General features: G+C 42.3%; 1 protein-coding gene across 1 annotated transcript in view; it reads left to right on the plus strand.

The window, feature by feature from the left end:
* TRIO (trio Rho guanine nucleotide exchange factor) overlaps positions 1 to 27,219 on the plus strand; it is a gene marked incomplete at its 5' end in the record, with an annotated part of 370,926 nt that overhangs the window by 132,804 nt on the left and 210,903 nt on the right. The window contains 4 exons of the mRNA XM_082651933.1: positions 14,158 to 14,272; positions 21,752 to 21,944; positions 24,214 to 24,726; positions 26,602 to 26,724. Of these exons, the coding sequence (XP_082508059.1) occupies positions 14,158 to 14,272; positions 21,752 to 21,944; positions 24,214 to 24,726; positions 26,602 to 26,724 (944 nt within the window). The remainder of the gene's footprint in view (positions 1 to 14,157; positions 14,273 to 21,751; positions 21,945 to 24,213; positions 24,727 to 26,601; positions 26,725 to 27,219) is intronic.

The following is a 27,219-nucleotide window of genomic DNA, read 5'->3' on the forward strand; positions in this document are numbered from 1 at the left end:
GCATCACCATTCCCAGCCCCTGATTCCTCCACCCCTCAACTCTGGCAATTGCCAATCTACTTTTTTGCCCTGACCCCATTTTAATACATATCAGGGCTATTTATTATGGTAACTTTGTAAAAGCTCTCCATGTGAGTGGCTTTTAGTAAATTAAGTCTAAGTGGAATAGCCAGGGCTTTGAAAAAGCAGGCCAGAGGATCGGCGATTCTGTGAGATGCCCGTTAGCTCAAGATCTCTAAGAAACCAGTGTGGACTCCTTAAGCTTCAGTATTTCTGATCCTGTCTCATCTCCGGATCCCCTAAAAAGTAGTCCTTTTGAATGAGGTGAGTGACGTGTCTAACTTCATGCATGACGTCAGAGGAGGGGCAGTAAAAGAAGTGTCCTGTAGTTTATGTTTAATGTTATATCTATAAAAGTAGGTATATTTATGGTATACATATTCAGTGTATTACATATTTAATGTTGTGCGTGTGTGTACGTTTTATATATATATATGTACGTGTGTGTATATAATGTCAACCACTTCATGTGGCTCCTGTGCCACTAGGGTTTGGTCTGGGCCATGAAAGAACTCACAGGCAGCCACCAGAATTAAGAACACCTTTTTTCCCTTAACTTTTTATCATGGAACATTTCAACGTCCAAAAGGAGAGAGAATGGTATAGAAAACTGCCGTGAATCCATGGGTCACCTCAGTCATCTTGTTTCATCTATATTCCTTGAAAGGCTTTAAAAAAACCTCAATATACCACATAGACATAAAAATGAATAATAACTTTGATCTATAAAACGCTAAGCAGTATTCATATTTCCGTTTGTCTCGTAATTTGTTTTTACAGGATGTATACTGCAGTTGGTTGATGTGTCTGATGTATCTTTTAATCTTCAGCTTCCTCCTCCTCATCCTTTTTGTGTCACTCCTGTATGTTTATTAAATGAGGAAACGGTGTTTTCCTGTAGATTTCCCTACATTTTGCTGGTTGCGTCCCCGGGGGGTCATGTCACGTGTTCCCCTTGCCCCGTGTTTCCTGTGAGCTAGGAGCTGGATCTTGATGCTTGGTTTTGCAGGGAAATAGGCAGAAAATTTTAATGGGTAGTGTTGGGTGGTTCTACTGGGAGTTTTATTGGGAGAGTCTGGTTGTCTCTCTTTTATGACGTTATGATAATTATTGCTTCGATGTAATTTTTTTTAGGGTTACAAAATAGTGATAATCTAATTATATCCTTTTTTCTTCATTTGTCAACTTGGGTATTCCATAAAGAGAAACGTCCCAATCAGCTTCTCGGTTTCCCTGAGAACACAGTTCATACAGGAAAGGAGGAAAAACGATTGATGCTTGTCCCTTATTAGTTTTCAGACACATCATTAGTCATTTCAGACTAATAAAAAGACCATTGAGTTTTTTTTTAAGTGTCATTTTGAGTTCATGATTTTAAATATATTTGATGTGTTTCAATTGTACATTTCTTTTTTTTTTTTTCGGCCACATGGCTCGGCTTGTGGGTTCTTAGTTCCCCGACCAGGGATTGAACCCAGGCAGTGAAAGTGCTGAGTCCTGACCACTGGACCGCCAGGGAATTCCCCCACTGTACATTTCTTTTTCTCTTGCGAAGTTAAAATGTTCCCATCCTTTGGCCAGTGGGAGCCTCTTCAGATGGGCTCCTGAATCCAAGTACCACAATATTACAGCTTCTCTCTCTGCTGATGTTACAAGATATTTCAGGCCCATCTTGTCTGTTTCCTGCTCCATGTCTGCATTCAGCCATTTCTCTAAAGCGCCCTGGTTCTTTTGCATGGGGAATGGTGCAGGGTACTGGGGAAGCTTGCTGTGCTGGGTGGGTCACTGTTTCTGAGCCTCTTCAGTGGACACATTTAGGAAATCTGTATATATACGTTTTCTAAGTGAGAAAAGATATCATGGCTTCATACTAAGGTTTCCAATTCAAATATAGAATTACAGATATTTTATTTTTCTTTGATTTTATATCTGCATCTCCTTTTCTTTTCCTTTTGCTGAAAATCTTTGTGCCTACCCTCATCAACCTAATTACTTATTTACGTTGTAATACTGATGTTATCACCACAGTATGACTACCAAATGTAACTTAACACTTCTGTTCTTTTGTTGTCCTAAGGGTACATACCACTAAGAACGTACAGCCCTATTACTGTGTTTTAAAGTCACAAAAAATAGTTCCTCTCCGCGTAGATCAAGTTCTTCCCAACCTGAAACTCAGGATCATTTGTCTTATTTAACTTTACATTTTTAAGGCTTAAAAAAACAACCACTTAATCTTGCTTCAATATTAAGTAAAATGTGTACATCATTTGAGGTTTAAAAACTAAAAAAAAGTTAAAAGATAAGGTGTACTCAAAGAAATCTAGTTTCTCTCCTTGCCTCATCCACCCTGTACCTTCCCTCCCCAGTAGGTAAACTTTTTTGCTTTCGTTTTCTTCAGTGTTGGTTTATTTCTTATACCTTTAAAACACAAGCAGTCTCCATCTCCGTCCGTCCACCTATTCTCACCTCCCCGCCGCCGCCCCCAGACCAGACAGTGATGTACTTTGCACCATTTTCTCTGCCTTTCTGCTTTCCCCTTAAACAGTATTCTAGAGAGAGCAGTGTATAGCAGGACAAACGGAGATTCGCCATCCCTTTTACAGTTGTATATAACTGTGCTGCGTACACACCATAGCTTATTCAGTCAGCTGTCTGTTGACGAGCATTTGGGTAACTCTTTGAGAATAGCTTTTTTTGGGCAAGGTGAACACTGACCTTTGTAAATGGGGGAATTGACAGGAATATAGCATCTTATTGCCCAGAGGTTTGCTGTTAGTGTTGAGACCACTGACTCTAGTTCTTGTTTCAGTTTTGCAGAAAATTCCACGTTTCTTGAGAAGGGAAGGGGGACCTCCCACTCATTTTGTGTATTCTAGTTAGCATCTAGCACTGTCCCAGGCTGTAGTGACTGACTGGAGGGCCGGGTGCCTCTAGAGACCTTCCTTCCACACAGAGTACAGAGTCCCCTTAGAGTCTTCATTCGAGACGGTGTGTAAGCGAGTTTCTGATTCCCAGGATTAGGCAGCGACAAGGTATGGGTGGTGAGCGTGTGACGGTCAGGGCTGGCCTTCTGTTGGCCTCGAGCAGGGACCCAGTGGGCACCCTCTTACCAGAGTTTTGTTAGTCCGTAGCAGACTTAATAGATAGTAGCCATAATTTCTCTTTCACAGACTGCACTTTCTCAGAGCTTTGCTTTGGAAAAGTTTGCTTTTCATGGTTAGTGAGTTGCTGTTCCTCAGGGGGAGTGAAGAACCATTTTCAATGGTATTCGAAACCGGAAATTCAGATGGGGACCATGCAGAGAACAGTACTGTTGGTCCATTGAAATTTACATTATACTTCGCAAAGTAAGAATGCCTTTCTTACAAAAGAAGTTTATTCTCAATATTGTAAGTCACTATACTTCAATTAAAAAAAAAGAAAGAAAAAAGTTTCTTCTACTTGGGTAAGAGGTGAGTTTTTATCAATTCATTTAAAGAAAAAGGGGTGACTCTGAAACTGGCTGCTTCTGTGGTCATTCTGGGCCACACTGCTCAAGAGACCGAGTCCCCTGAAGTTACCTCTCATAAGAGGGAAATGAGTATCGCTGGGTTTATTAGGAAAAGAAGCGTCACACAGATATATATAGCTATTACGTAGACCTTTTCCAGCCTTCTTCTGATATTAAAGTAAACCTCAGTTCGTTTAGCATCTGCGTTTCTATAGGAGTGTTCATCAGGCATTTCCATTTTTAACTTCCTGATACCTGATAGTAGGTATTTTGAATTAACTTTGTTTGGAGTATAAAAGAGGAATCCGTTCATTCAGTGACTATTTACTGAATACCTCCTGTGTACCAGCCTGAGAGGGTATAAGATGTCAGTGAGTGAACAGAGATGCCTGCCTCTGGGGGCTTCCGTTCTAGTGGGGAGACAGACAAACAGAAAGAATGTGTGATGTGTATCGTTTGCTAGAAGGTGATAGGTGCCTCACAGAAGTAAAATGTAGTGGGGTGGGGAGGAATGGCAGAGAGGATGCCGTTTTTATAAGAATTGAGAATAGTGTCATCGTGATCGGAAACTTCACGTTTTTTGCCTTGTTTTTCGGCTAACCCAGCATTTGGATAGGCAGATAATCCTGAATGGGCTGTTGGTTTTTGGTTCCAGACACGTAGAGGTCCAGAAGCTGTGAAGCTCTCATACGCAGATATCCTGTGACGTTGGTAGGTGCAGGAAATGGACTTCCTGCCCTTTTCTTTTCATCATAGGAACTGAGGCGCTGAGTTTCCCGTCTATAAAGTGGGACTGACATCTGTCCGTCCCGCCTCACTGTGAGGCTGGGGGTTGACATCAGCCACATAGGAGTGTCTAGTAGATGGAGCTTTTATGAACTGCAGCGTCATTGTTTTTATTACTTCAGGAACCGAAACTGTGAATTTGTGGCTTTTCTGCTTCATAACTGGGTCAGTGTTTTCATTTGTGTGCCTTCTGTGACATTGGCAACCAAGTTAAATCTTGGGGAATATAATATAAACAAACATCTGTGGAGTTGATGTTTAAGCTCCTTAAGGGTCAGAGACTGTATTCTTCTGAACTAATACTCATGGTTCTAAGATTTTGTTTTTAAACCTCACTGGGAGGGGTCCTCATATGGATGATTCGCACCTGCCTGTCACTGACTGTGACACATCACAGATTGGAAGATGCACCCCCATGCAGGGAGGTTTGCAAGTGAAAAGAAATTATTAAATTATTTAATGGGGAATAGTCCATCTTTACTTCACAAGTGATTTTTTCTTAAAATGATTTTATTTATTTATTTATTTGGTTGCTTTGGGTCTTCGTTGCGGCTCATGGGCTTTCTCTAGTTGTGGCGAGCGGGGGCTACTCTTCGTTGTGGTGCGCGGGCTCCTCATTGCGGTGACTTCTCTTGTTGCGGAACGTGGGCTCTAGGCACGCGAGCTTCAGTAGTTGTGGCTCGCAGGCTCTAGAACGCAGGCTCAGTAGTTGTGGCTCGCAGGCTTCAGTAGTTGTGTCTCGTGGGCTCTAGAGCGCAGGCTCAGTAGTTGTGGCGCACAGGCTTAGTTGCACCACGGCATGTGGGATCTTCCCGGACCAGGGGTCGAACCCGTGTCCCCTGCATTGGCAGGCGATTCTTAACCACTGTGCCACCAGGGAAGTCCCTCATAAGTGATTTTTGATGAAGTTCTAAAATTATTGTGGTGAGTTTTCTGAAACTCTTCTGGGAACGGGCAAAAGACAAAATGATTTTTTGCCCCTCTGTCTTAAAATTCAAGTTCAGGTTTAGGTAAGCTTTTTTTAGGACACGAATGAGAGCCTGTTTCGTGGACGAGCTTGCTGGCAGTTCCCTGGGGGCTCCTCACCAGCACCACCAGCTCGAGGGCATCTCTCATCGACAGTGGAGCAGTCACAGAGGCAGCCAGCACTTCGGCACACACCTGCAGCTTGTCGTCACTCATGGAGTGAACAGAATGACGGCGTGCACACCTGTTGACTCCCCCATGGCTGTCTTAGGTGGACGGATTTTGGATTCTACTTTTCACAGCCATGCTGGAGCCCACCTTGCTCGCGTTGTGAGATACGATGACCCCAGAAGGAGGACAGTCGAGCAGGGGTCATGGGCATTTAGTCTCCCTAATGAGCCACACATTATGTTGCATTTAAAATATTAAGAATGGTGGTCCAGAAAAATGTGAGATGCTGTTCTTTTTACCAAAAGTGAGGTGAATGTTTTAATACAAATATCATACTATATGTTTTAAAACTCACATTTCTGTAATATGTCGCTGTATATTTTTTTAATCTTTGAGTATACTTGCTTTACAGTGGTGTGTTAGTTTCTGCTTTATAACAAAGTGAATCAGCTGTACATATACATATATCCCCATATCTCCTCCTTCTTGCATCTCCCTCCCACCCTCCCTATCCCACCCCTCTAGGTGGTCACAAAGCACTGAGTTCATCCCCCTGTGCTATGCGGCTGCTTCCCACTAGCTGTCTGTTTTACATTTGGTAGTGTATATATGTCCATGCCACTCTCTCACTTCGTCCCATCTTACCCTTCCCCCTCCCCGTGTCCTCAAGTCCATTCTCTGCATCTGCGTCTTTATTCCTGTCCTGCCCCTGGGTTCCTCAGAACCATATATATATATATATTTTTTTTTTAGATTTCATATATATGTGTTAGCATACAGTATTTATTTTTCTCTTTCTGACTTACTTCACTCTGTATGACAGACTCTAGGTCCATCCACCTCAGTACAAATAACTCAATTTCGTTTCTTTTTATGGCTGAGTAATGTTCCATTGTATATATGTGCCACATCTTCTTTATCCATTCATCTGTCGATGGACACTTAGGTTGCTTCCATGTCCTGGCTATTGTAAATAGAGCTGCATTGAACATTGTGGTACATGACTCTTTTTGAATTATGGTTTTCTCAGGGTATATGCCCAGTAGTGGGATTGCTGGGCCATATGGTAGTTCTATTTTTAGTTTTTTAAGGAATCTCCATACTGTTCTCCATAGTGGCTGTATAAATTTACATTCCCACCAATAGTTCAGGAGGGTTCCCTTTTGTTCACACCCTCTCCATCATTCATTGTTTGTAGATTTTTGATGATGGCCATTCTGACTGGTGTGAGGTGATACCTCATTGTAGTTTTGATTTGCATTTCTCTAATGATTAGTGATGTTGAGCATCCTTTCATGGCAATCTGTATATCTTCTTTGGAGAAATGTCTATTTAGGTTTTCTGCCCATTTTTGGATTGAGTTGTTTGTTTTTTTGATATTGAGCTGCAAGAGCTGCTTGTAAATTTTGGAGATTAATCCTTTGTCAGTTGCTTCATTTGCAAATATTTTCTCCCATTCTGAGGGTTGTCTTTTCGTCTTGTTTATGGTTTCCTTTGCTGTGCAAAAGCTTTTATGTTTCATTAGGTCCCATTTGTTTATTTTTATTTCCATTTCTCTAGGAGGCAGGTCAAAAAGGATCTTGCTGTGATTTATGTCATAGAATGTTTTGCTTATGTTTTCCTCTAAGAGTTTGATAGTGTCTGGCCTTACATTTAGGTCTTCAATCCAGTTTGAGTTTACTTTTGCGTATGGTGTTAGGGAGTGTTCTAATTTCATTTTTTTACATGTAGCTGTCCAGTTTTCCCAGCACCACTTATTGAAGAGGCTGTCTTTTCTCCATTGTATATTCTTGCCTCCTTTATCAAAGATAAGCTGGCCATATGTGCATGGGTTTATCTCTGGGCTTTCTATCCTGTTCCATTGATCGATATTTCTGTTTTTGTGCCAGTACCATACTGTCCTGATTACTGTAGCTTTGAAGTATAGTCTAAAGCCCGGGAGCCTGATTGCTCCAGGTCTGTTTTTCTTTCTCAAGATGCCTTTGGCTATTCGGGGTCTTTTGTGTTTCCATACAAATTGTGAAATTTTTTGTTCTAGTTCTGTGAAAAATGCCATTGGTAGTTTGATAGGGATTGCACTGAATCTGTAGATTGCTTTGCGTAGTATAGTCATTTTCACAATGTTGTTTCTTCCAATCCAAGAACATGGTATATCTCTCCATCTGTTGGTATCATCTTTAATTTCTTTCATCAGTGTCTTATAGTTTTCTGAATACAGGTCTTTTGTCTCCTTAGGTTGGTTTATTCCTATGTATTTTTTTCTTTTTGTTGCAGTGGTAAATGGGAGTATTTCCTTAATTTCTCTTTCTGATTTTTCATCATTAGTGTATAGGAATGCAAGAGATTGCTGTGCATTAATTTTGTATCCTGCTACTTTACCAGATTCATTGATTAGCTCTAGTAGTTTTCTGGTAACATCTTTAGGATTCTCTGTGTATAGTAGCATGTCGTCTGCAAATGGTGACAGTTTTACTTCTTATTTGGCGATTTGGATTCCTGTTATTTCTTTTCCTTCTCTGATTGCTGTGGCTAAAACTTCCAAAACTGTGTTGAATAACAGTGGTGAGAGTGAACAGTCTTGTCTTGTTCTGGATCTCAGAGGAAATGGTTTCAGTTTTTCACCATTGAGAACAATGTTGGCTGTGGGTTTGTCATATATGGCCTTTATTATGTTGAGATAAGTTCCTTCTATGCCTATTTTCTGGAGGGTTTTTATCATAAATGGGTGTTGAATTTTGTCGAAAGTTTTTTCTACATCTATTGAGATGGTCATATGGTGTTTCTCCTTCAGTTTGTTAATATGGTTTATCACATTGATTTGCATATATTGAAGAATCCTTGCATTCCTGGGATAAAACCCACTTGATTGTGGTGTATGATCCTTTTGATGTGCTGTTGAATTCTGTTTGCTAGTATTTTGTTGAGGATTTTTGTGTCTGTGTTTATCAGTGATATTGGCCTGTAGTTTTCTTTCTTTGTGATATCTTTGTCTGGTTTTGATGTCAGGGTGATGGTGGCATCATAGAATAAGTTTGGGAGTGTTTCTTCCTCTGCTATATTTTGGAAGAGTTTGAGAAGGATAGGTGTTAGTGCTTCTCTAAATGTTTGATAGAATTTGCCTGTGAATCCATCTGATCCTGGGCTTTTGTTTGTTGGAAGATTTTTAATCACAGTCTCAATTTCAGTGCCTGTGATTGGTCTGTTTTTATTTTCTATTTTCTTCCTGGTTCAGTCTCTGAAGGTTGTGCTTTTCTTAGAATTTGTCCATTTCTTCCAGGTTGTTCATTTTATTGGCATACAGTTGCTTGAAGTAATCTCTCCTGATCCTTTGTATTTCTGCAGTGTCAGTTGTTACTTCCCCTTTTTCATTTCTACGTCTGTTGATGTGAGTCTCCTCCCTTTTTTTCTTCATGAGTCTGGTTAGTGGTTTATCAATTTTGTGTATCTTCTCAAAGAACCAGCTTTTAAATTTATTGATCTTTGCTATTGTTTTCTTCATTTCTTTTTCATTTATTTCTGATCTGATCTTTATGATTTCTTCCCTTCTGGTAACTTTGGGTTTTGTTTTTTCTTCTTTCTCTAATTGCTTTAGGTGTAAGCTTAGGTTATTTATTTGAGATGTTCCTTGTTTCTTGAGGTAGGATTGTATTGCTATAAACTTTCCTCTTAGAACTGATTTTGCTGCATCCCATAGGTTTTGGATCATCGTGTTTTCATTGTCATTTGTTCCTAGGTATTTTTTGATTTCCTCGTTGATTTCTTCAGTGATCTCTTGGTTATTTAGTAGTGTATTGTTTAGCCTCCATGTGTTTGTGTTTTTTACAGATTTTTTTCCCTGTAATTGATATCTAGTCTCATAGCGTTGTGGTTGGAAAAGATACTTGATACGATTTCAATTTTCTTAAATTTACCAAGGCGTGATTTGTGACCCAAGCTATGATCTACCCTGGAGAATGTTCCCATGAGCACTTGAGAAGAAAGTGTGTATTCTGTTGTTTTGGGATGGAATGTCCTATAAATACAAATTAAGTCTATCATGCTTAATGTATCATTTAAAGCTTGTGTTTCCTTATATATTTTCATTTTGGATGATCTGTCCATTGGTGAAAGTGGGTGTTAAAAGTCCCGTACTATGATTGTGTTACTGTCGATATCCCCTTTTATGGCTGTTAGCATTTGCCTTAGTATTGAGGTGCTCCTATGTTGGGTGCATAAATATTTACAATTATATCTTCTTCTTGGAGTGATCCCTTGATCATTATGTAGTGTCCTTCTTTGTCTCTTCTAATAGTCCTTATTTTAAAATCTATTTTTTCTGATATGAGAATTGCCACTCCAGCTTTCTTTTGATTTCCATTTGCATGGAATATCTTTTCCCATCCCCTAACTTTCAGTCTGTATGTGTCCCTAGGTCTGAATTACCTCTCTTTTAAACAGCATATATATGTGTCTTGTTTTTGTATCCATTCTGCCAGTCTGTGTCTTTTGGTTGGAGCATTTAATCCATTTACATTTAAGGTAATTATCGATATGTATATTCCCATTACCATTTTCTTAATTGTTTTGGGTTTGTTATTGTAGGTCTTTTCCTTCTCTTGTGTTTCCCGCCAAGAGAAGTTTCTTTAGCATTTGTTGTAAAGCTGGTTTGGTGGTGCTGAATTCTCTTAGGTTTTACTTGTCTGAAAAGCTTTTGATTTCTCCATCAAATCTGAATGAGATCCTTGCTGGGTAGAGTAATCTTGGTTGTAGGTTCTTCTCTTTCATCACTTTATCCTGCCACTCGCTTCTGGCCTGCTGAGTTTCTGCTGATAAATCAGCTGATAACCTTATGGGGATTCCCTTGTATTTTATTTTTTGTTTTTCCCTTGCTGCTTTTAATAATTTTTCTTTGTATTTAATTTTTGTTAGTTTGATTAATATGTGACTTTGTGTGTTTTTCCTAGGGTTTATCCTGTTTGGGATTATCTGTGCTTCCTGGACTTGGGTGACTATTTCCTTTCCCATGTTAGGGAAGTTTTCAACTATAATCTCTTCAAATACTTTCTCAGACCCTTTCTTTTTCTCTTCTTCTTCTGGGACCCCTATAATTCGAATGTTGGTGCGTTTAGTGTTGTCTCATAGGTCTCTGAGACTGTCTTCAATTCTTCTCATTCTTTTTTCTATATTCTTCTCTGTGGGACTTATTTCCACTATTTTATCTTCCAGGTCACTTATCCATTCTTCTGCCTCAGTTATGCTGCTATTGATTCCTTCTAGAGAATTTTAAATTTCATTTATTGTGTTGTTCTTCATTGTTTGTTTGCTCTTTAGTTCTTCTAGATCCTTGTTAAACATTTCTTGTATTTTCTCCATTCTATTTCCAGGATTTTGGATCATCTTTACTATCATTACTCTGAATTCTTTTTCAGGTAGACTGCCTATTTCCTCTTCCTTCATTTGGTCTGTTGGGTTTTTACCTTGCTGCTTCATCTGCTGTGTGTTTCTCTGTCTTCTCATGTTGCTTAACTTACTGTGTTTGGGGTCTGGTTTTCGCAGTCTGCAGGTTCGTAGTTCCCGTTGTTTTTGATGTCTGCCCCCAGTGGCTGAGGTTGGTTCAGTGGGCTGTGTAGGCTTCCTGGTGGAGAGGACTAGTGCCTGTGTTCTGGTGGATGAGGCTAGATCTTGTCTCTGGTGAGCAGGATCGTGTCTGTTGGTGTGTTTTGGGGTGTCTGTGACCTTATTATGATTTTAGGCAGCCTCTCTGCTAATGGGTCAGTTTGTGTTCCTGTCTTGCTATTTGTTTGGCCTAGGGTGTCCAGCACTGTAGCTTGCTGGTTGTTGAGTGGAGCTGGGTCTTGGCATTGTGATGGAGATACCTGGGAGACCTTTTGCCATTTGATATTATGTGGAGCTGGGAGGTCTCTGGTGGACCAATGTCCTGAACTCGGCTCTCCCACCTCAGAGACTCAGGCTTGACACCCGGCTGGAGCACCAAGACCCTGTCAGCCACAGGGCTCAGAAGAAAAGGGAGAAAGAAAGAGAGGGAGGGAGGGAGGGAGGAAAAACTAAAATAAAGTAGAATAAAGATTTTAAGATAAAAAATTTAAAAATGATTAAAAAGTAAAAAGAAAAAAAATGGACAGACAGAACGCTTGATAAATGGTAAAAGCGAAGCTATGCAGACAGAATCACACCAAGAAGCGTGCACATGCACACTCACAAAAAGAGAAAAAGGAAAGAAAGTATATATCTTTTGGGAAGTCTGAGGTCTTCTGCCAGCATTCAGTAGGTGTTCTGTAGGAGCTGTTCCACATGTAGATGTATTTCTGATGTATTTGTGGGGAGGAAAGTGATCTCCGTGTCTTACTCCTCCGCCATCCTGAAGGTCTCTCTTATATTTTTGATCAAGGAGATTGATTCTGTTTTGAAAGGAATGAAAGATTTTGGGAAATAAAAAATACTGCATTTGTTACTGGTCTTATCTTGGGGACAAGAGGTATTCCAAAAAAACTAGAGCCAATGATTTTTCCCTAAAATTACTGTCTGGTATTTTAGAAGATTACTTCATAATGTCATTCTACCATTTACAATAATACTGCTTCTCACTTTTCTGTTTTTTTAGTGTTTAAGTTTTTTACTCTCCACACGTAATACAGTTCTTCAGCTAAAACAGGAGTAATGAGACAAAATGGTTCTGAAAAGTACAATAGAAAAATATTGTCCACTGGTTTATTTTTCCAAATGAGTAATAGGCTATTTACAAATAAGTAGATCTCCAATGATGTATATTAAAATGGCAAATCTATTACTGTTTGAAATCTAAATTTAAAAAAATTTACTGCTTCTCACTTTTAATAGTACTTTTCATCCCTTCTGATATTCTTATTATTTAGAAAGAAGTAAAGCCACTAGTTTGAAAAATTATGCAAGTTCTTATCAGGGCAAAGGGCCCAGTTGCGACATGCTGGCATGGTCCCTTTGTCTTTATATAAGCTCTTTGAGCCTCAGTATCTTTCATGATAAAGCCGGCGCGAGGAAATCTCCTAACAGGATCCTTGTAATGATCAGATCAGAACGCGTGTGTCAAGCACTTGATGCCATACCTAGCGTGTGTCAGCTGTGATGTCGTGTTGTTCCTATTTAATACCTGGGTTATTGGATTTATAAATAATTTAACATCTTCCTGGGCTTCGTAACCTAACAGTACATGTGGGTCAGTTTAAGTGTTCAGAATCAGCACTTAGTTTTATTACTGTTGAGGGGAATTGTTAATCATTCTAGGACATGGTAAAGACCCATGTTGGTAAAAATGTGTTTTTAAAATGCCTGCGTCTTCTGCTGAATATGTTTTTGGCATTCTAAAAGTAAAGAATTTGGTTTTCTCTTGTTTGCTTGCCTGCTTGCTTGCTTTTTGCTTGCTTTTTCAGTTACGTCTGCTGACAAGGTAAATAATTAAGATGAGAAAATAATTGTTTCATGTTGTGGCTTGAATTTTGAGATCTTATTGCTGTACTTCTAGAAAGAGATGACCAGAGCTGTAAAACTAAATGAAGCATGCACTTGGGAAAACAAAGTTTTCTTTCTCTGTGTTCTTTTCTGAAAACCCTAATAGAAGTAATAAAATAAATAGAGTAGTTTCACCAGAAATGTTCAGTGATACCCAGCAGACCTCCTTAGGATTGTATCCATGTTCATGAGAAGCGTTTCTGCCTTCCTGTCAAAGGCCAGTCACGTGAGATTTGTGCTCAGTGTGTAATGTAATATTTCTAAAGTTCTTAAGCTAATTTAGTTCTATTTGAAAATTCTTGTGTGCCAATCTCTCCCTCTCTCTCTTTTTTTTGCTTTTGTGTGTGTGTGGCTTTGTGTGAGAGAGTGGGGAAGCTTGACCACAGGGGTCAGGTACTGCCCTTGAGAGGGGAAGGTGCCCTGGATCCCAGATTATATAAAGTAGCCGTCAGTGCAGAGTTTGAAGAACATTTCTGTCTTTTCCCTTTCATGAGTTAAAGCCCAGTTTGGTTGGTAGCAAAGAGACAGAGCTGAGAGTGATGGGGAGGGAAGGAGAGGGGACAGTGTGGAGGAGAGAGAGAGAGGGAGACAGAGAAAGGGAGAGAGAGAGGGCGTGGTTTTTTTAAAAAAATATTTATTTATTTATTTGGTTGCACCGGGTCATAGTTGCAGCACTTGGGCTCCTTAGTTGTGGCCGGCGGGCTCCTTAGTTGTGGCCGGCAAGCTCCTTGCTTGTGTCATGAATGTGGGATTTAGTTCCCTGACCAGGGATCAAACCTGGGCCCCTTGCATTGGGAGCGCAGAGTCTTATCCACTGTGCCACCAGGGAAGTCCCCGGAGGTGGGAGTTTAAGGTGATGGAAGCACGTATACATGAAACCTTTTTTTCTCTCCAAACATGAAACTGAATAAAGGAGGGAACAAACACTGGAAGAAAGAGCCAGAACCTTCTGTGATACCTTCCATGTGGTGTGCAAAACTCAGACTTCATCACCGGCGTCCTGGGCAGGATGGCATTGCCACCTGTCTCAGGGGAGCCAGGGATGCCAGCTTTTCGTGGGTCCTGCCGGGCCAGGAGGGCTGGGGGCACAGCTTCGCGAGAGTGGGTGGGCAGCTGCGATGCTGGGCGCCCAGTGGCCCATAGAGTCCTGTTTCCTCTTGTTTCTGTCTGAGCCTCTTCCACATGTTTGTTTCCAGGTGGCAGAGATAAGCGCGGGGGTCCCATCCTAACCTTCCCGGCCCGCAGCAATCATGACAGGATACGGCAGGAGGACCTCCGGAGGCTCATTTCCTACCTGGCCTGTATCCCCAGGTGAGTCCCGCGTGGTCGTGGCTGGTCCCTGTCCCAGAGGTGCAGCGCTGCACACACTCCCCAGAAAACAGCCCACAGGAGCCTGGATTCTGATCAAAGAGCTGTCAAGTGAAGATCATGGTCTTTCTCCTTATTTTCCTTTTGTGACCCTCCTCGGTGCGGGGCTGAGAAGGGCAGTGTTCTGAGTGAGCAGACTTGTGTGGTGGCGATGGGGGTGGCTTGGCCACCGGGCGGGGACCTTAGGTTGTGGTGCCCAAGGCGGAGGTAAAGCAGAGATGATCCTGATAACGGAGACCCGGCGGGCCGGAGGCTCACCAGGGGAGTGTGGTTTCCGAGAGGAACTTTCTGGCTCTGTGCTGCGCTTCAGTTCCTGGGAAGTATTCGGTTGATTTGTAGCGTGAACTTTGCAGGGCATTCAGAATCCCTACCAGCTCATGTCCCTGGACATGGAGTTTGGGAGCTCTCATTCAATCTGCGACCCGCTAGTGACAGCCAGGGGGATTTTCGGCGTAGACGCCGAGGAACACGAGGAATAGGCAAGGCTTTATTTTCTGGAGAGCCCTGACGTGAGGAGCGGTTAACAGCAGTGGGCCAGCGTGTATACCTGCGGAGTCTAGCATCTTTGCTTCTGCTCTAGAAACATATTACTGAGGTTTTACCTACAGAGCGAGCTGACAGCTGGCAGAGGAAACCCTCCCCCGCCTCCCACATTAACATCTCCATTTAATGGTTAAGATTAATTTTTGGAAAACAGAGTGCTGCTCTGATATGATCCAAGCATACAACCAGGCCTGGCATAAGAGGTGGCTGTGTGCCGGGGATCGGAGTGGGACCCCCTGTGGGGAAGAGGTACTCTCACCCCAGAAGGGGGTGTGCTAAAGCGGGGCATGGCTGATGTGCGCCAGTGAAGAGGGATTTCCTAGGAGACTAAACGAGCGCAGGAAAAAGGACACTCGGTCATGATATAGACTAACGAGTAGCCGTAAGGAACATGTTATGCCGGGAAAGCATAAAAGACGGTCAACAGCAGCGTAGTGGATTCTAAAGTTTGAGGTGGGTGTAACAGATCGCCCACGGAGCAGGGCTGGTGACTCTCCCCCGACCTCTTTGGGTTGACACCAGCCAGGGAAACAGCACTGTCCTCTGGCAACCCATCCTCACTGTGGCTGAGGAAGGTCAGCTTTGGTGTCGATGGTCTGAGCTTCAGAGGGGGTTCTTGGGTTTTGCTGTAGGGTATTCTTTGTGGGAAAGCTATTACATCCAATCATCAGCAACATACTAATGGGCCCCTGCTTAAATATGTGGAAAAGTTTTCCCTTTCCTCTTACCCTGATATTTTCTTGGACTGTTGAACTGTTGAAATCACAGAGTTGGAAAGAGTTTTAGAAGTTATTTACTACTCACTGTCACTTATAAATAACAACATAGTTTACAGCCACTACTTACTGAGCTCTTACTATGTGCCATGTGCTGTGCTAATGATGAAAAAGAAACAGATACAGACGATGATGTGAAAAAACAAATCCCTGCCATCCAAAATGTTGCTTGGTGTATAGTTCAATGAAACACAAGTTGAATTTCACCCAGGTGATCTTTTAGAAAACATTTCCACCGTTGGAATTCTGTATATAACTTTGGCAACTTGCTTTCTGGTTTTAAAATCCATATTGGTTATAAATATAAAAAAACTACTTTTCCTTTCATTGGTATCATAAAGAAATCGATTCAGGTATATTTTGAATCAGCTGGATGACCCACTTTAAAAAAAAAAAAAACACAAAACTTTGTCCTGGGAATCGTGAGTGTAAACAAAACTAGAGAGAAGCGAACACCCATGGGCCCATCATCCAGCTCCAACGATTATTGGATTCTGCCAATCTTGTCTACTTCCCCAAGAAAACATAGCAAATCCCAGATAGTCTCTCATTTCTCTCATAAGTTCCTCAGTGTGTAGAGTGACCCTCCAAGCACCGAGCACAGTCAGTTCGTTTCATTGCCTGGCTTTGCTTTTGTATTTACAATTTTAAGTGACAGGCAATGCCAGTTTCTTTTTCTTGGTTAATGAGCAAATGAGAGAGATTAATTTGTATGTAAATGATGCGTTTGCCAGATGATAGTGGAGGAAGGTTTCCCAGTGGTCCAAATAGAAGTGACCACAAAAAGAGTCCTCTCCAGGTCCACCGCAGGTCCTACAGCGACTGACAGAGAGCCTTAGTGCCGCCTTCAGGGAGCCTGCAGAGGTGGGAGCGCTCTGGTTTTAGCCAGACAGTGGGATCAGTGATCATGTCAGGAGATGAATGGTGTGTGAATTTTTGGGGACTTGTGGGTTGGCTTGTTCTTTATTTGAGTCTATAATTTGTTGTTACAGTTTCAGAGTGAAATACACCGTCCTGGGCAGTGGGAGGGGCAGGGGGAGGATGTCCTGTGGGACTCCTGTCTCTGTCCACCACTGTCGATGTTTTCTGCGATGTGATGCTAGCCTTTGGCTGCCCCTCAGCCAGTCAGTTACAGGGCTACACATTCCCGGATTTGGAGAAGTGTGCCATCCGGGAAAGCTTGGGGGTCAGAGTCAGATGGACTGACCTGGTTTACTTAATTTTATGGGTTTTCTGATCTACGAGATGTGATAGTAATCTGTACTTCTCGGATCACTGTATTAATAAGTAAGATTATTTATGCACATGCCCAGCACAGTGTCTGACCTCATGGTAGCTGTCTCAGAAGTGGTACAGTAATGTCCATCTTTCGTATTTGCTCTTCGACTTCCCTTCAGTTGATTTTCTTTTTGCCATGTGTTCTAGAACCAGATCATCTTGTCTGTTTTTTTTCTGCGTGGCCTCCTGTCTTTGCCTCTTAAAATGTGGCCCCCAGAGTTAAAACATAATGTGATCTGAGAGTAGCGACTAGTTTTGAGTACTGTTGTTTGGGCCACCTTCCCTCCCCCTCCCTTCCTTAAAAAACGAACAAACAAACAATTAGAATAATAGATTGGTTTTCATATGATTAATTTGCAAGGGAACTTTTCCTTAAATGTGTAGGAGAAAAGTCACAGCGGAACTTCTTCGTGGTGTGATGGGGACTCCTGCACAGAAATGATAATCACGTTAGTCTTGGTGCACCTCTAGGTGTTTATTGCTCTTTTGAATTATACTCATTATGTTCTAGAAAGTTTTGATTTCTTTGGAATGATTTATAGCAACTAAATGGATAAAGCACTCTGACTCTCTTTTGTCACCAATGAAATCATGTGAAACTTTTGAGTTGATTCATTCATGAACATTCATATAAAAAGGTACCTTCTTCATCTAGGAACTGAAGAAAGGAGAGTTTCTCTTTTTTAGAGACCTGAATTGAAAAAGGACCTTAGTTTCATCTACATTTTTAAAAATCTCACAGCTAAAATGAGGCTCTTAGGTAAAACTGCTGAAATTCCTGGTTAACAAGTCACACTTTGCAGTGAGCAGTGCCGTGAAGGAAGAGCGTGGCACGGAGCCCTTGAGCAGCAGCTGTGCTTGTTCATTAGACGCTCAGAAATAGAGCTGTGGCTGTGGTCACGTTTGCAAGTCGCCACTTTCTTAATAACGCGTGGCTTTTAACTTGATACAGACAGATGGGTGCGAAGGATGTGCACTCCCAGCCCAGTTGGAGTGCTGCTTGCTTTACTTGGAAGTCACCGGTGGGAACAGTTGGATGGCGGAGGCAGGTGACTGGTTAATCCTTCTGTAAGCGCTGTAAGCTCAGGGCACCTTTTGCTTGTGTCTCTCTCCAGCTTGTTCCTCTTGTTAAGCCTGGAGTTATTCAGGATTCCTTCTAAGCCCCGTCAAGTGGAGGGGCTTTGTAGTTTTACGTACACACCACTGTGTAGAGCTATGTGAGGAGAAAGGCTGCCAGAGAATTTACCTTGATAGGGGAAGACCGATGCTTAAAGTGCAGGCACCAAACAGCAGCTCGTACAACAGCAGAACCTGTTGCCTGACAGCCTCCTGTCTTTGGTGTACGGCAGCAGAACACGAGAGTCTGGAGCAGAAGGTCCCAGCTGGGCAGCGGACATCCGACGTCCTGCTCAGGCAGGTCTAGCCCCAAGGCGCTGTGGAGCCCAGAAGTTTCTACTGAATGGAATCTTGCAGGATGGCAAGCTCCTTTAGAACCCCAGGAAGTTCAGAATGCTTAATTTCAGTGACTTGGGGGATTTTAGGAAGCATTTCTGGGAGTGCCCAGCTACCTCTAAGGATTTGTGAAGGTGACCCGAGACACTCCCAGGATCGTGGCCCAGGACCTACTTGAGACAGGAGGAGTGATAGCATGAGGAGTGTTGAGCCCTGTTAACTGTTTTTCAGTTCATATTCATACAGGAGTTAATCCAGTCACTCCTGCAGCTTTCCACACTGGAGTGATAAGCCGGTGTGTTGGATCAGTCCGTTTTCTCCTTAGGGCTTTCAGGACTGTGTTCCTAGGACTGCGGGCCACCATCAACTCAGGTTCTGTCCCCACGGACTTTTTTGGAATGTTTTTGGGAGTATGCCTCTTATACTGATGAAGTTGTCATAGGAACTTGGAGTGTCCGTTACTCTACTGGTATGAATCAAAAGATAAGGAAAAGAATGGCGTGTGAGGGAGTGGGGAGGGCATGGAGGCGGGGGATGGGAGAAGGTAGGGGAGTAAGCTCATGTGAGAGAGTGTGAAATTGGTTTTTATTTCGACTTAAATTTAGGTGAGACTATGGATTTTTTTTTCCCTGTCTAAAATGGTCTCACTTTATTTTTAGAATTTGTTTTTTTTTTTTTTTTTTTGCGGTACGCAGGCCTCTCACTGTTGTGGCCTCTCCCATTGCGGAGCACAGGCTCCGGATGCGCAGGCTCAGCGGCCATGGCTCACGGGCCCAGCTGCTCCGTGGCATGTGGGATCTTCCCGGACCGGGGCATGAACCCGCGTCCGCTGCATCGGCAGGCGGACTCTCAACCACTGCGCCGCCAGGGAAGCCCTATTTTTAGAAATTTTTTATTAAAAAATTTTTGAAGTGTAGTCAGTCGCTTTACCATATTGTGTTAGTTTCAGGTGTACAGCAGAATTATTCAGTTACGTGTATTTTTTTCAGATTACTTTCCATTGTTGATTATTACAAGATATTGAATGTAGTTCCTTGTGCTAGTAAATCTTTGTTGCTGATCTGTTTTATGTATAGTAGTTTGTATCTGCTAATCCCAAACTCCTAATTTATCCCTCCCCCCAATCCCCTTCCCTTTGGTAACCATAAATTTGTTTTCTATGTTTGTGAGTCTGTTTCTGTTTAGTACATAGATTCATTTGTATTATTTTTAGATTCCACATATAAGTGATATCATATAATGTTTGTCTTTGTCTGACTTAGTAGGATGATCTCTAGGTCCGTCATTGTTGCTGCAAATGGCAATATTCCTTCATTTTTATGGCTGAGTAATATTCCATTGTGTGTATGTACCACATCTTCTTAACCCAGTTTGTCTGTTGATGGTCACTCAGGTTGTTACCGTGTTGGCTATTGTTAATTGTGCTGTTAGGAACATTGGGGGAGATGTATATTTTTTAATTAAAGTTTTCATTTTTCACTGGATATATGCCCAGGAGTGGGATTGCTGGGTCGTATGGTAGTTCTACTTTTAGTTTTTAGAGGAACCTCCATACTGTTCTCCATAGAGGCTGCACCAGTTTACATTCCCACCAACAGTGTAGGAGGGTCCCCTTTTCTCTACACCCTCTCAGGCATTTATTATTTGTAGACTTTTTGATGATGGCCATTCTGACTGGCGTGAGGTGATACCTCATTGTAGTTTTGATTTGCATTTCTCTAATGATTAGTGATGTTGAGCATCCTTTCATCCTCCTGTTGCCAGCTGTATGTCTTCTTTGGAGAGATGTCTATTTAGGTCTTCTGTCCTTTTTTTTTTGATTCGGTTGTTTGTTTTTTTTGATATTGAGGTGGTATGAGCTGTTTGTATATTTTGAATGTTAACCCATGTCAGTCACATCATTTGCAAATATTTTCTCCCATTCTGTAGGTTGTCTTTTCGGTTGCTTGATGGTTTTCTTTGCTGTGCAAAAGCTTTTAAGTTGGATTAGGTCCCATTTGTTTAGGGTTTAAAAATTTTTTTTTTATTGGAGTATAGTTACTTTACAATGTTGTGTTAGTTTCTGCTGTCCAGCAAAGTGAATCAGCCATATGTATAATATACATATATCTCCTCCCTCCCAGATTTCCTTCCCATTTAGGTCACCACAGAGCACTGAGTTCCCTGTGCTATACAGTAGATCCTCACTAGTTATCTGTTTTATACATAGTAGTGTATATATATCAATCCCAATCTCCCAGTTCATCCCACCACTGTTTTGCTTTTGTTTCTTTTGCCTTGGGAGATTGATCTAAGAAAATATTGCTACAATTTATGTCAGAAAATGTTTTGCTTATGTTCTCTTCTAGGAGTTTTATGGTGTCATGTTTTACATTTAAGTCTTTAAACCATTTTGAGTTTATTTTTGTATGTAGTGTGAAGGGAGTCCATGGATTTTTAACCCAAGTTTATGAACACTCTGACTTTTTTTCTTTACTGCAGATGTGCGTTCTGTATATTTCCCATGTACTCAGAGGTTGAGATTTAATAAAGTTAATAATTTTTATTTCTTCATCAAGGACATTCTTAAGACAAACTGGCTCTTTTGTTTTAACAGCTAGAACGTGGAGAGGAAGCATACGTGACTCCTAGCACTACCTTGACTTGTGCTCAGAGCCAGCGGTGTCCACCGTGGCCTGTGCACCATTGGCGCGACCAGCTGAAAAAGATAGATTTTACCCCACAGACCCCGCCAGAAGGGTGCCAAGGATCCCCGGGGGCGGGTGGACCACACCTGAGAACTTCTGAGGTAGCTCAGGGGCCTGGGACAAGTTAAAGGGAATAAACTGGGACATTCAAAAGCTCCTGCTATCACCAGCACGCCAGTGCAGGTGGTTTCGGCTCCTGTGACCCCAGAGTCCCGCGTGACTGCTGTTCACTGCTCTGCGTGTGCTGCTGGGGTTCTGTCCCTGCTGTTTAGCGGCCCTAACAGTTACTAGACAGCATGTGTGATCGGTTAACGCACAAAAGACCAGAGAGATGGGCAGGACGGTCATTGCTCTTCTCCTAAAGAGAAGGCAAGATGCAAAACCGTGGACACAAAAGAAAAAGTTTGAAGGTTTTTGAGGTTGAACCCTGTGCGTGAATAGTCAGTCTACTCTGTTAAGGTACCGGGGAGGGTGAGGACCACGGGTGAGACCTAAGCTCTTTCTGTAATGCTCTCTCGTCCGCCAGCTCCCTGGGCACAAGTGCTGGCCAGCCAGGCGGTGGGTGGAGGGAGGTGCCCCACAGGCAGCAGGATGACGGAAGCAGAATCGGCCTTGCCCAGCAGGACTCTGACCAGAAAAAGTGGTGGGAGTCGCGTGGTTTCAACCTGTCTTTTCTTTCTCTGTAGTGAAGAAGTCTGCAAACGAGGATTCACGGTGATCGTGGACATGCGTGGGTCCAAGTGGGACTCCATCAAGCCTCTGCTGAAGATATTACAAGAGTCCTTCCCCTGCTGCATTCACGTTGCACTGATAATCAAGCCAGACAACTTTTGGCAGAAACAGAGGACTAATTTTGGCAGTTCTAAATTTGAATTTGAGGTAACTTCCCTGTGTAGCCAGACCAACTAAACCAGTAGGTGTGATTTATTAAAAGCTTTTCCGTCATCATTTTAGGCTGGTTATAGATTTTTAAAAACCACGTATTCAACAAGAACTGCATATCTGACGTACATATGACGTGCAAAATTAGTTATTGTGTAAAATAACACAATTAGGCTTGTTTCTCGCCTTATCCCAGTGGGTGTTTTGCCCATGGAGGGTTTAGGTTCCAGGCCTCTTGTTTCTGGGTAATGGGGCTACTGGGGTGTAAGGCGTGTGTCTTAGAAAGAGAAGCCTGTTTCCTTTTACTACACGGGATAAAATAGCTTTACTGTTCAGTGCAAGTGGCTTTGGGTGGCTTCAGAGCCATCATCGTTCCCTCAGCCTTGGAAATAAGGGAATGTTAGGGGGAGATGCTCAACTTCACGTTTCCTGAGGAAAATGTGTGGGAGAGACTGACTTTTCATCGTGTCCTGGAGAGGACGGTGTGCCGTGTATTTCACACGTCAGGTCTCTCGTTTATGAAAAGGGAGAGGTTCCTTGGAAACCTATGTGGGGCTCTGGATTCAGTTAGCACCCAAGGTCGTTGTCTTTCAGCTAGTGTGTAAAACAGACCTCAGCCCGCTGGCTTACTCTCCTTTCCCCTGGAAACTGCTCTCCTTAAGTAAGCTACCAGGGTTCTGACAAGGCTTTGATGCAGCTGGTCTCATCCGATGATTATGGGGGGAAAGTATTCTGGCCAGCTGGGAACTTGATTCATGCCATATTCTGTAATAAAATTTAAGTATTTTCTAACAATAAATTATAATAATTTTTAGTTGACTAGATCGCTTCCTCTAGCCACTTTGCCCAAACATTAGGTTTCAGTGAATGTATTCACGTATTTCAAGGTTAACGACAATAATAGTATTAAACATACCACACAATATTAATTCTTAAGCTTTATGTTACATGTTACACACACTTTTCAATGTCTTTTCATGGGTACATTACTTGCATTTTAAAATTTCTCAGTCCATGGTATTGATTTTCAACCTGAAATCTGAATTTAGTTTGAATTTGAATTTGAAACTGCACCCAAGAGGTTTAGATGAAAGGTGAAACCAGTAAGCCTTGATCTTCACACACAAGAAGAAGTGATTTTGGAGGACAGTTAGTTGGATATTATATTAGTTATTCTCTTGACGCAGAATGTAAAGTGTGTTGTATTTAATGATACAGGTTTTAAGCAGAAATAATGATGTGGTGGTATAATGTATGCAGGTTTTTGCTTGTCTAATTGTGATCTTTCCCTCTGGGCCTTTAAAAGTTTCCTGCACTGGCTTTTCTATTGAACTTGTCTGTACATTATCACGAGCTTCTGTCTGTGAAGTGATTGTCTCCATGGACATTATTAAAGTCTGGGCAGACGAGACAGGGATGAACAGACAGTCACGCTTCAGGCAAAAGTGCTGGCCGAGGAGCCGCCCCTCTTTCTCGCTCTGCTGCCTTTTGCCATTTCTTATGTCAAACAGCATAGAGATACAGTTCTAGGTTTCTCTAAGGCTGGAGGTGACAGAGGTGGGGCTAAACGAGCCTTTCTCTGTTTTATCTTTTGGTTCTAGGCCACACATCTTTTCCCTCTCCCTTTGTCTTCATATTTACCCCACCTCACCCCCAGTTATGTTTTCCTTGAGGCATAATACTAATATTAACTCTGCGTCATCTTCTGATAGGATGAGATGAAGATTTCTTGCTCAGGTTGTAATTGACTAAAACTTTGTTAGATTGGAATGTAGTCGATGATGTATTGAATACAACACTTGTACTGCTCAGAATCGCTGCCGGTTATTGCAGTGAATGAAGCATTCCCTCTCTCTCCAACTTTGTGAGAAGAGCTTCTGCCAGCTTTCTTGCTAACCCTTGTGTATTTTCTACATTTCAAAAAAGCCATTCATATTCTGATGTGCCTAAGATAGTGGGTTAATTTCCGCATTCTTGGAAAGAAATCTAATATCTTTAGCTGTCCTGAAATTCATATGATTCTATAATTTGGGGTATTGCAACTAACATATATGTGTTGCTCTAATGGATTTGTCGTTCACTGACTGTACTAATGCCTCTTTCATTTACATTTGTTTTTATGGGGCCAGAACAAGGTATGTTACGTTTTCTATAAATGGATTACTTGCTTTAAGTTTGATCTGTGATTAAGCGTTGCAAACTGCATTATGATAAGACCGTATAAGATTGGTTCATCTTCTCATACATGATTTTTTTTCCCCTTAAGACAAATATGGTCTCTTTAGAAGGCCTTACCAAAGTAGTTGACCCTTCTCAGCTAACGCCCGAATTTGACGGCTGCCTGGAATACAACCATGAAGAATGGATTGAAATCCGAGTTGCTTTTGAAGACTACATTAGCAATGCCACCCACATGCTGTCTCGGCTGGAGGAGCTTCAGGACATCCTAGCTAAGAAGGAGTTGCCTCAGGATTTGGAGGGGGCTCGGAATATGATCGAGGAACATTCCCAGCTGAAGAAGAAGGTGATTAAGGCCCCCATAGAGGACTTGGATTTAGAGGGACAGAAGCTGCTGCAGAGGATTCAGAGCAGTGACAGCTTTCCCAAAAAGAACTCGGGGTCAGGCAACGCAGACCTGCAGAGCCTCTTACCCAAGGTGTCCGCCATGCTGGACAGGCTGCACTCAACGCGGCAGCACCTGCATCAGATGTGGCATGTGAGGAAGCTAAAGCTGGACCAGTGCTTTCAGCTGAGGCTGTTTGAACAGGATGCTGAGAAGGTAAAAGACGGGGGAGGGACGCTAAAATGCGCCATGGAGGGAGGCTTCCTGGATCCTTGGGTCTCGGCAGCCGAGGCTGGTTTGGTCAGGAGAAAAGGCAGAATGAAAGGGCTGGGGAAGGGTAAGCCACTCGCACGGCATCGGTGGGAGACCGGCAGCGTCGGTTCAGAGACCTCCCCTCAGTCTGCTTTCCACTGCTACTCACTGTGCAACGCAGAGCTCTTCTAGAAACTTAGAGTTGCTAATTACTAATAGTTTGGTTTAGAATGCCTGTAAGATAGACGAGAATATTTTCAATTAAAAGAGTGAAAACTTTGTAGGATATATTATTGAAAGCAATAGTTGTTCGAGTATTTTTCTAATAACTGCTCTTCCACTCATAAAAGCCAGTGAGAAAACACCCTTCAGATCTACTGTTGAGTATGTTTTTACAATAAAAGGTGAGTAATGAATTAAAAATAATAGCTTCTGGGAAATAGAGGCAATAATTACTTATGGTTTCATGTTTCCGTATTGTGCTCGAGTCAGACCAACTGGCCAAAGTGAGCTCTTGTCTGTCTCAGCAACGTGAAAGCAGGACACTTATTTAGAGGAATACGTTGCAAGCCGTGAACATGAGTGAATTGATCCCTCTTAATTTGAGCTCACTGAATTTTTTTTCATGGACGGGAAAATTTTTTGTAAAGTTAGAAAACATTAAAAATCTTTGCTATAAAAGGACCTTTTGAAAGGTGACAATCCACCACTATTTTCCAGTAATATTATTTGGTAAGCTTTTAACCTCTCTTTATGGTTAAAGTACAGCTGACCCTTGAACAGCACGGGGGTAGGGATGCTGACGCTTCCTGCAGTTGAAAATCCAGACTGCTCTCTCTGCCTCCAAGACAAAGGAATTGATAAATGACTCACCCGAGGACAGCAAGCTGAAACAGTTTGGATAGAATCAGGCCTCCAACTCTAGTTCTTTTGATTCCATATATTGTGATCTCTAGTTGAACACAACTCTCCCCCACACTTAGTTAATTTAAAGATGTGTAAAATGAAAATATAGGTACTCATTTGTTGAAAAATATCTGCATATGAGTAGACCTGTGCAGTTCAGACCCGTGTTGTTCAAGGTTCAACTGTAGTGCCTTGTCAAAGATAACTAGAAAAGCTTCCTTTCAATTACTAGACAAACAGGTGACTGTCCCTGGAAGTCACATTCACATCACAGAAGCAGTGCTAATTGATAATCATTTCTTTTTCCTTAAATGTTTTCCTGGGAACAATGAAATTAACATCCTTCTCCAGGTAGCATCTGTATAGAATCTTAAGAGAGACGTCATTGTTAAAGTTTTCCCCATTTCTTTTTATTTTTACGGTAAATTTTATTGTTTGCATTTGCACAGGGATTTTTTAAAATTTTTTATTCTTGCACTAAAGAGCATAACCTTTTAGTCATTGGAATTGCTGTCAGTAATCTGTGGTCAAAGCAAAGCCCATCCAGAAACCTGTAAGTTTGTAACTTCACCTAACGGGTCTTTTTTTGCAGAGCAGTGTGCCTAATTATGTAGTTCAGTATAGAAGAGAGACTGGGTTGAGAGTCAGAAGATTAGAGTTTTAATTAGCCTGGGGGATTTGAATACCTCTCTTTACTTATCTGCTCCTTAGTCCCTCATCTGTCAAAGGAACACACTAGATAAGATTTTCTTGTAGCTCCTGCAAGTTCAGAGCTGCTGACTGGTTAGAAGTGGAGACTCTTCTGGGCCCTGGCGCCTGAGAGGTTGTCAGAGGAAAGACGCCACTCTTTCTTGGTTCGGTCCCGTGCTGGGAGCCGCGTCAGTCATTTCTTTTTCTGGAGTGATTCCAGGTTGTCTTTCTTCATTCCGGTAGATGTTTGACTGGATCACGCACAACAAGGGCCTGTTTCTGAACAGCTACACTGAGATTGGGACCAGCCATCCTCATGCAATGGAGCTTCAGACACAGCACAACCACTTTGCCATGAACTGCATGGTAAGATCCTGTGGGAACAGAGGTATCCTGTGAAAGTATAAAGCGGGAGGTTATTTACACAGATCATTCCCAGCACACTGCGGGGAGCCCATGCAGGGGCTTCTGACAGCTCAGCGGCAGCAGCTGACCTCCAGGGGCGGGAAGTTCTCTGTGGGAGCAGTGTTTACGTAACAAAAGCGAAAACAAGCAAACAGACAAACCAGTGAAACTCGAACCAATTACTTGGCCAGTGCCACGTGCACGGTTTTGAGTCTGGCTCCTGCGCTGTACGTCCTGGGAGCCCGCGGGGACCCAGAAGAGCTTTTCAGAGGCCGAGTGAGCCTCCGGGACCAGCCCAGTGTCAGTTTGCTGGCCGCCTGCCCTTCACGCTGAAGGAATCAGCCAGCCTGCTGTTCACCTGGAGGGCATCCTTCAGCTCTCGTCAAACGGGAGCGCTCCTCCCAAGGTGAACGCAGGGAGTCGGGTCTGGACGCCAGCCGTGCCTGGAATCCTCTG

This window comes from Grampus griseus (assembly GCF_964374135.1).
Source record: "Grampus griseus genome assembly, chromosome: 3".
In the NCBI taxonomy this organism is placed as follows: Eukaryota; Metazoa; Chordata; class Mammalia; order Artiodactyla; family Delphinidae; genus Grampus; species Grampus griseus.